We start from the raw sequence: 10,388 nt of genomic DNA on the forward strand, positions 1-10,388 counted from the left end.
AAATTCAGCGGCCCCAGATGCTACCAGATGCACATCTTCTCACATTCCGCTTTGGTGTTTCGGTAGCGTGTAGTGGAGCTGCAACACCAAACATTCTTTTGGTCTTTTAAAGAATGTTCATTTGGGTCTTTAATCGAGGTTGGCACATACATAAAGTTTAAATAATAAAACAATTAAAAAGCTGATATAGTATAATAATATTATATTAATGGTAATGATGCTAAAGGATTGGATGGACCGTAAGTGATATATGACTTACATTTATGAAAACTAGAAAAACAAACCAGAACAATACAAAATATAGTAAATTTGGATGCCGACATTGTAACTCTTCACTGTAAATAAATGCTTTGTTTTATTGTATGAAAATAAACTTAGATGTTTTGTAAATTCAGCGGCCCCAGGTGCTACCAGATGCATATCTTCTCACATAACGCTTTGGTTTGTCGGCAGTGTGTATTGGAGCTGCAGCACCAAACATTCTTTGGTGTTTTAGAGCAGGTTCCTTTGGGTTTTTTTTCCAGGCTAGCACCTGTATAAAATTTAAAGAATAAAACAATTAAAAGATAATGAAGTTTTTTAATATTATTTTAATGGTAACGATGCTAGAGGATTGGATGGAATGTAAGCTATATATGACATACATTCATGAAGACTAGCAAGACAAACCAGAACAATAAAAATAAAGCAAATTTGGATGCCGACATTGTAACTTTTCACTGCAAATAAATGTTTTGTGTGTTTATTGTAGGATGCCTTAGATTTGAACATGTACAAATATATATATATATATATTTAATTCCGAAGACTATTTTTAGCATTATCCAGAAATAGTTTTTTAAATTGATTGGTTGATTTTATTTTCTTTCTATCCTAAAATATTTATGTTAAATTTTATTCAAAACATTTATTTTAGTTTTTGATAGAATATGTCATCACCTAAAAGTACCTATTAGCGACGACCATATATATATGTAACATTGAATGATTAAATATGTGGTAAAATACAACTAGCGATAGATTAACTACCAATTTTAGCATTTACTAAGTTCACATCAATAACATTAAATAGTGACATGTGTATATGTCCCTGAAAACGTTTCGCGTCATGATCTGTAGAATCTAAAATTAGATTTTTGTTACCCTTATTATCCTTATATCCTAAAATATTTACCTTACAAAGTCATTCCAAATTCTCATTTTATTTTTTCGTAGGATATATCACCACCTAAACATACAAATTACTGATAGTCACATATATATTTCCACGTTGAAAGATTAAATATGTGGCCAAAATCAATTAGCAATGAATTAGCTACTAATTGTTTTATTTACTAATTTATTGTAGATGGAAAAATATAGTCTTCGATTCTTAAAGGATTAATCTGTATATATTATCCAAGTCTTGAATATATTGATTGAAGTGAAATATTATTGTAAGTAATAAATTAATGGGTTGTTGAAAAAAAACTTGGTTTTGTCATTCACAGATTAAGAAAATATTTTATGTAAAACAAGAAATTTTTTTGTCATGGTTTAGAAATGTTATATGGAAATGTTATATATTTAATAAAGTAATGGTTTCTTCAAAAAACTCATTTTATCATTCACATATTTAAAAATATTTTATGTAAAATAAAATAATAATTTCTGTCATGGTTTATATATTACTTAATCTAAACTTTGGATTTTATCTTGTTACTGTTTGATTATTTTATGTATATAAGATACAGATTTAAAATGCAAAATGGAAAATGATAAACAATATCACAATGTTATGAATGGTTAAGAATAATTAGCGATTGAGTTCATTTGGAAAAAAACTAATGTTTTCTTTATGTTTATACAAAATTTATAAATTAATCTTTATTATAAAATTTTATGGGACCATATTTGAAAAGACCCACACCACATTGGGGTTTTTATACGGTATATTATCTTATAAAACTGTGTCATATTTTGAATCATACCAATCCGAGCATTGTGAAAATTATTAATTTTGTGTTAATAAACTTATCTAATACTAATTCATACTAAATTTTAAAATTATTTTTATTTTATTTAATAAACCAAGTGTTACAAAATTTAAATACAGTTACACAGTCTAAAATGGTTTTATTCTCATTTTCTATTGCATTTATAAACTTCTTAAATACAATTATATATATCGAATTTTTGAAGAAATTCCAAAATATTTAGTACATAATACTAGCTCCTCCTCCTGTAGAATAGGAATTAATTACTATTTATTATTTGAATTTAGGATAATAGGAGTATGCAAATATTTGGTATACATATGAAAATTCTGTTTGGAAAAATTCAGCGGCCCAGATGCTACCAGATGCACATCTTCTCACATTCCGCTTTGGTGTTTCGGTAGCGTGTAGTGGAGCTGCAAGACCAAACATTCTTTTGGTGGTTTAAAGAATGTTCATTTGGGTTTTTTAATCGAGGTTGGCACATACATAAAGTTTAAAGAATAAAACAATTAAAAAGATGATATAGTATAATAATATTATATTAATGGTAATGATGCTGAAGGATTGGATGAATTGTAAGCGATATTCATGAAAATTAGCAAAACAAACCAGAACAATATAAAATATAGTAAATTTGGATGCCGACATTGTAACTCTTCACTGTAAATAAATGCTTTGTTTTATTGTATGAAAATAAACTTAGATGTTTTGTAAATTCAGCGGCCCCAGGTGCTACCAGATGCATATCTTCTCACATAACGCTTTGGTTTGTCGGCAGTGTGTATTGGAGCTGCAACACCAAACATTCTTTGGTGTTTTAGAGCAGGTTCCTTTGGGTTTTTTTTCCAGGCTGGCACCTGTATAAAATTTAAAGAATAAAACAATTAAAAAGATAATGAAGTATATTAATATTATTTTAATGGTAATGATGCTAGAGGATTGGATGGAATGTAAGCTATATATGACATACATTCATGAAGACTAGCAAGACAAACCAGAACAATAAAAAATAAAGCAAATTTGGATGCCGACATTGTAACTTTTGACTGCAAATAAATGTTTTGTGTGTTTATTGTAGGATGCCTTAGATTTGAACATGTACATATATATATATATATATATTTAATTCCGAAGACTATTTTTAGAATTATCCAGAAATAGTTTTTTAAATTGATTGGTTGATTTTATTTTCTTTCTATCCTAAAATATTTATGTTAAATTTTATTCAAAACATTTATTTTAGTTTTTGATAGAATATGTCATCACCTAAAAATACCTATTTGCGACGACCATATATATATGTAACATTGAATGATTAAATATGTGGATAAAATACAACTAGCGATAGATTAACTACCAATTTTAGCATTTACTAAGTTCACATCAATACCATTAAATGGTGACATGTGTATATGTCCCTGAAAACTTTTCGCGTCATGATCCGTAGAATCTAAAATTAGATTTTGGTTACCTTATTATCCTTATATCCTAAAATATTTACCTTACAATGTATTTCCAAATTCTCATTTTATTTTTTCGTAGGATATATCACCACCTAAACATACAAATTACTGATAGCCACATATATATTTCCAAGTTGAAAGATTAAATATGTGGCCAAAATCAATTAGCAATGAATTAGCTACTAATTTTATTTATTAATTTATTGTAGATGGAAAAATATAGTCTTCGATTCTTAAAGGATTAATCTGTATATATTATGCAAGTCTTGAATTTATTGATTGAAGTGAAATATTATTGTAAGTAACTAATTAATGGTTTGTTGAAAAAAACTCGGTTTTTTCATTCACAGATTAAGAAAATATTTTATGTAAAACAAGAATTTTTTGTCATGGTTTAGAAATGTTATAAGGAAATGTTATAAGGAAATGTTATATATTTAATAAAGTAATGGTTTCTTCGAAAAAATCATTTTATCATTCACATATTTAAAAAATATTTTATGTAAAATAAAATAATAATTTCTGTCATGGTTTATATATTAATTAATCTAAACTTTGGCTTTTATCTAGTTACTGTTTGATTATTTTATGTATATAAGATACAGATTATAAAATGCAAAATGGAAAACGGTAAACAATATCACAATGTTTTGAATGGTTAAGAATAATTAGCGATTGAGTTCATTTGGAAAAAAACTAATGTTTTCTTTATGTTTATACAAAATTTATAAATTAATCTTTATTATAAAATTTTATGGGACCATATTTGAAAAGATCCACACCACATTGGGGTTTTTATACGGTATATTATCTTATAAAATTGTGTCATATTTTGAATCATACCAATCCGAGCATTGTGAAAATTATTAATTTTGTGTTAATAAACTTATCTAATACTAATTCATATTAAATTTTAAAATTACTTTTATTTTATTTTATAAACCAAGTGTTACAAAATTTAAATACAGTTACACAGTCTAAAATGGTTTTATTCTCATTTTCTATAGTATTTATAAACTTCTTAAATACAATTATATATATCGAATTTTCGAAGAAGTTCCAAAATATTTAGTACATAGTACTAGCTCCTCCTCCTGTAGAATAGGAATTAATTACTATTTATTATTTGAATTTAGGATAATAGGAGGACTTTATTCTAAAAGGCCCCAACCACTCTTCAAAAATTCTTATATATCCTCGTCATTAAACCTTATTTATTTTCTATTTTCTTTTAAATCAAAATGTATGTAAAAGACACGTAAACCCTTACTGAATCTACAGAATTACAAACCCAACTGGGGCAACCCCCCAAACCTACACAAATCTGGATCTTTTCAATTATTAACCTATTTTAATAAAAAGAAATTCCTCAAAATGTATTGATCGAAGAATATGGCGGCTCCGCCATCCTCGCTTCACCAGATTTTTCCTCAAAATTACAAGAAACGTCAATTCTCTAATTCTCAATTGTTCATTTTTGTCGTCGGCGTTGTTTAACCAGGATCTATGTTCTGTTCTAGTCGGATTGATGTTTTTATGGTCGGAATTCTTATGGACTTCATTGGACAGTGGGCAGAAGACGAAATCGAAACTTTTGATCAGTAGACGATTAAAACTCCAGGTCCTTGGGTAACTTTTTCTCATCTCTCTGTTAATTTTTTCACAGAAATTTTAATTTTTTTCTGGATTTTCAGTAAACTGATACTACCACTCGATTTTTGTTCATGTGGAAGTAAATTTTTCTTTGTTGCTCGGATTTTTCATCAATTAAAAGCTTTTATAACTGAGAAGAATTTGGATTTTTAGTATATTACAACAATGTCTCAAGAATTTTTAGTTGAGTTATAATTACCCTAGAGGATTCTCTCTCTCTCTGTGCTCTTTCATGGGGGTTTGTAGTTTACAGTGCCTCTTCTTCTCGTGGTTTTGGGGTAAGGTCTTGGTTTTGTGATGCTCATGATCTCTGTGCTTTCCTCGGGTTGATGTGGGAAAAGCTGGAACCATTGCAGGGTAAATCATCGTGGAAGATGAAACCGATTAAGGTTCTCATGGGAGTGACGCTCTTGTACGTAAGCATGCTCCTCTGTCTTTCTCAGTGAATTAGTGATGAGGTTCTGTCTCTATTAATGTTAGTTTTGTTTATTGTATTCAGTTTCTTCCGGCAAATTTCGCAGAGGTGAGTCGAGGAAGACAAGAACTGGGTCGACCCATCTTCATCGACAAGGAACCGTATCAGGCTATCAGCAATAACCGGAAGTTTAAGCGGAGTAGTGAGATATCACGTTTATTGCAGAGGCAAGACTGAAGAGACTACAAAATGCACATACAGTTTTGTAATCGGATCAGACTAAATATAAAAAAAGATTTTAAAAAATGCTATATTTAATTATATACTCAATTTTGATTGGTGTAGTTTTCATTATCTTCTTTAGATATGTGACACGTGCTCTTTTCATCTTTGAATAATTCCCTTTAAACATCTTTCATCTGAAAAAAATTGTTCATATTAAATTGTTTTTATATAATGTAGGATTAAAATTCAAAAGATTTTTGTTCTGTTACAAACATATTTTGTTTGTAAGAGATATTAATTTAAAATAATAATATAAAAAGTACTCATGTAAAAACGTGCATGCTTAAAAAAATCTTCACGAAAAAACGTTCAATTTTTATATACAAAAATTTAATATTTTAGTTACACTTAGTAATTTTCAAGGTAGTAGTAATACTACCTTACACATAGTAATACTTTGGCAAATTTCAAGTTTTATTAGTAAAACAATGTCTAAATAAAATAATTTGTAGTAAAACCAATGATTTTATATAATAAATGTCATTAAAGAAGAGTATTATATAAACAGTTTACCAGAAATAATTATTTTTATAAATTCTTCTTACTATAGTCTTATGGTTCACACAACAACAATGGAAGTTAAGGAATCATTTTGGGAAAATGATAAATATTACTAAAACTATAGAAAATAATCGTCTAAATAGTTTAATAGTCATAAAAATAGTCTTAATATACTTATTTATTAAGTGAATAGTCTACTAATTAATAATAGCCATGAAATATATATCGATTCTACATACTAAACATAAGTAGTCCCACTAATATATATGTAGTCCAAATAACACTTAGTAAAACTAGTAATACTAGTAGTTCAAATAACACTTAGTAATACGGGTAAACCTAGTAGTCTGAATAACACTTAACAACAAAAATAGAGTATGTAACTTCCTCCACTGATTTCATTAAGGCAATAGTGTGAATTTCATCTTCTCTTTCACCATCTCTGAAATGCATTTCATTTCAGCTCCAGCTTTCATATAATATCCTTAATTTCCACACTGTAAAGTGCTCTCTTGCTAATACTAATTTGTGTCAGTACTATACATAGTAAAACTGGTAGTAATACTAGTAGTATTTGTAACATAGTAATATTAGTAACATCACTAATACCATTTGTTCTTAGTAAGATGAGTAATCTTAGTAATATCCAGAAATTATCCTTGCAGTAACTAATCACGTCTTTATCTCGATTTTGTTTTGATTTTGCATTACCCATAATTCATATTAGTTAAATTACGCACAAAAATCATCAAAAACAGACAAAATATATACCATAGACCCATAAACACAGTTTTCAAAATCCATTTTAATCTTTTAAAATTTGCACCCAATCTTCCTTTTTACACTAGATAAGATCCATGATCTTCTTTTTAATAGTATTCTAGCAAAAATTTCATCAAAAACAAACATAAAATATACCTAAAATCTATAAACACGTTTTTAAAATTATTTTTAATCTCTCAAAACTTTATCAATTCTTACTTATTAACAATATATTTATTATTTTATAATTTTTATATTTTTATATTTTTAATCCAATCATAAATATAAAATATCAAAATAAGAAGATAAGAATATTTTTTGTCAAAAGTTTAAATTGGAAGGTTTAAACCAAAAAATATTTTCCGTTTTTGTGATAGTTATTTTTTTGAAATATATTTAAGTAATCTGCTTTACTATTTTAATATTTATAAATTAATAAATACAATCGAAAATTTGAAAACATAATATATACAATGAGACAATGAGATACATCTGTTTAATAGTATTCAGGTAAAAAATCATCTAAAACAGACATAAAATATGCCCGAAATTCATAAGTATAGTTTTCAAAATGGTTTTTAATTTCTCAATACTTCCATCAATTTTTATCTTTTAATGTTACCCATGATGTAGAAAACATTTAAATGATATTTCAGAAAACAAATTGATCAAAAACGGATAAGAATTTTCTTTTCTTCAAGCTTCAAAATCATTAATGGAGGATGAGGAAGATGAAATTTACGATGGAAGAGGAAAGAGGAAGAGAGAGGTTTGACCAAGCTTAAATCTGATTGGTTAAGACAAATATGTGGGTCATGGGTTGTTTTATGTGATTGATTTATTTAAATGAAAAATAAATGATTTAAAAAGGTAAAAAAAATATTAAAAAATAAGAGGATAGTTTGGTATTTGGCATTGGTAGTGGGATCCACAGAGGGGTGTTGTAAATAGAGAAGGGATGTGGAGAATGATTTTTTTTCTAGAGGGGCATCTGAGTATAAACTCCATAATAGGAGTATGCAAATATTTGGTATACATATGAAAATTCTGTTTGGAAAAATTCAGCGGCCCCAGATGCTACCAGATGCACATCTTCTCAGATTCCGCTTTGGTGTTTCGGTAGCGTGTAGTGGAGCTGCAACACCAAACATTCTTTTGGTGGTTTAAAGAATGTTCATTTGGGTTTTTAATCGAGGTTGGCACATACATAAAGTTTAAAGAATAAAACAATTAAAAAGATGATATAGTATAATAATATTATATTAATGGTAATGATGCTAAAGGATTGGATGGACCGTAAGCGATATATGACTTACATTCATGAAAACTAGCAAAACAAACCAGAACAATACAAAATATAGTAAATTTGGATGCCGACATTGTAACTCTTCACTGTAAATAAATGCTTTGTTTTATTGTATGAAAATAAACTTAGATGTTTTGTAAATTCAGCGGCCCCAGGTGCTACCAGATGCATATCTTCTCACATAACGCTTTGGTTTGTCGGCAGTGTGTATTGGAGCTGCAACACCAAACATTCTTTGGTGTTTTAGAGCAGGTTCCTTTGGGTTTTTTTTCCAGGCTGGCACCTGTATAAAATTTAAAGAATAAAACAATTAAAAAGATAATAAAGTATATTAATATTATTTTAATGGTAATGATGCTAGAGGATTGGATGGAATGTAAGCTATATATGACATACATTCATGAAGACTAGCAAGACAAACCAGAACAATAAAAAATAAAGCAAATTTGGATGCCGACATTGTAACTTTTCACTGCAAATAAATGTTTTGTGTGTTTATTGTAGGATGCCTTAGATTTGAACATGTACATATATATATATATATATATATATTTAATTCCGAAGACTATTTTTAGAATTATCCAGAAATAGTTTTTTTAAATTGATTGGTTGATTTAATTTTCTTTCTATCCTAAAATATTTATGTTAAATTTTATTCAAAACATTTATTTTAGTTTTTGATTGAATATGTCATCACCTAAAAATAACTATTAGCGACGACCATATATATATGTAACATTGAATGATTAAATATGTGGATAAAATACAACTAGCGATAGATTAACTACCAATTTTAGAATTTACTAAGTTCACATCAATACCATTAAATGGTGACATGTGTATATGTCCCTGAAAACTTTTCGCGTCATGATCCGTAGAATCTAAAATTAGATTTTGGTTACCCTTATTATCCTTATATCCTAAAATATTTACCTTACAAAGTATTTCCAAATTCTCATTTTATTTTTTCGTAGGATATATCACCACCTAAACATACAAATTACTGATAGCCACATATATATTTTCAAGTTGAAAGATTAAATATGTGGCCAAAATCAATTAGCAATGAATTAGCTACTAATTGTTTTATTTATTAATTTATTGTAGATGGAAAAATATAGTCTTCAATTCTTAAAGGATTAATCTGTATATATTATGCAAGTCTTGAATATATTGATTGAAGTGAAATATTATTGTAAGTAACTAATTAATGGTTTGTTGAAAAAAACTCGGTTTTGTCATTCACAGATTAAGAAAATATTTTATGTAAAACAAGAATTTTTTTTGTCATGGTTTAGAAATGTTATAAGGAAATGTTAAAAGGAAATGTTATAAGGAAATGTTATATATTTAATAAAGTAATGGTTTCTTCAAAAAACTCATTTTATCATTCACATATTTAAAAAATATTTTATGTAAAATAAAATAATAATTTCTGTCATGGTTTATATATTAATTAATCTAAACTTTGGCTTTTATCTAGTTATTGTTTGATTATTTTATGTATATAAGATACAGATTATAAAATGCAAAATGGAAAACGATAAAGAATATCACAATGTTTTGAATGGTTAAGAATAATTAGCGATTGAGTTCATTTGGAAAAAAAAACTAATGTTTTCTTTATGTTTATACAAAATTTATAAATTAATCTTTATTATAAAATTTTATGGGACCATATTTGAAAAGACCCACACCACATTGGGGTTTTTATACGGTATATTATCTTATAAAATTGTGTCATATTTTGAATCATACCAATCCGAGCATTGTGAAAATTACTAATTTTGTGTTAATAAACTTATCTAATACTAATTCATACTAAATTTTAAAATTATTTTTATTTTATTTTATAAACCAAGTGTTACAAAATTTAAATACAGTTACACAGTCTAAAATTGTTTTATTCTCATTTTCTATAGCATTTATAAACTTCTTAAATACAATTATATAAATCGAATTTTCGAAGAAATTCCAAAAAATTTAGTACATAATACTAGCTCCTCCTCCTGTAGAATAGGAAT

General features: G+C 27.2%; 1 protein-coding gene across 3 annotated transcripts; it reads left to right on the top strand.

Annotated features, from left to right (window-relative positions):
* Positions 1–4,752: 4,752 nt before the first annotated feature.
* On the top strand, positions 4,753–6,010 carry LOC130499945 (uncharacterized). Of its 3 annotated transcripts, none has more exons than XR_008938825.1 (3): positions 4,753–5,071; positions 5,437–5,511; positions 5,595–6,010. XR_008938825.1 is itself a non-coding variant. In XM_056994527.1 (3 exons), the coding sequence occupies exons 1-3, from the start codon at positions 4,971–4,973 to the stop codon at positions 5,745–5,747; spliced, it is 387 nt and encodes a 128-aa protein (XP_056850507.1). In that variant the 5' UTR covers positions 4,753–4,970; the 3' UTR covers positions 5,748–6,010. The 3 variants fall into 3 exon arrangements, 1 of the variants encoding a protein (XP_056850507.1); XR_008938821.1 differs by having other exon boundaries at positions 5,452–5,511; XM_056994527.1 differs by having other exon boundaries at positions 5,379–5,511.
* Positions 6,011–10,388: the final 4,378 nt, after the last annotated feature.

The sequence above is a fragment of the Raphanus sativus genome, chromosome 1 (assembly GCF_000801105.2).
Source record: "Raphanus sativus cultivar WK10039 chromosome 1, ASM80110v3, whole genome shotgun sequence".
NCBI classification, from domain to species: domain Eukaryota; kingdom Viridiplantae; phylum Streptophyta; class Magnoliopsida; order Brassicales; family Brassicaceae; genus Raphanus; species Raphanus sativus.

Excerpts from the sequence above, each read along its gene's own strand:
- LOC130499945 (XM_056994527.1), top strand. The coding sequence starts at position 4,971 with ATGTTTTTATGGTCGGAATTCTTATGGACTTCATTGGACAGTGGGCAG. Across the intron at positions 5,072-5,378 it reads TTAAAACTCCAGGTCCTTGG|GTCTTGGTTTTGTGATGCTC; the intron begins GTAACTTTTTCT and ends TTTTGGGGTAAG. Across the intron at positions 5,512-5,594 it reads TGGGAGTGACGCTCTTGTAC|TTTCTTCCGGCAAATTTCGC; the intron begins GTAAGCATGCTC and ends TATTGTATTCAG.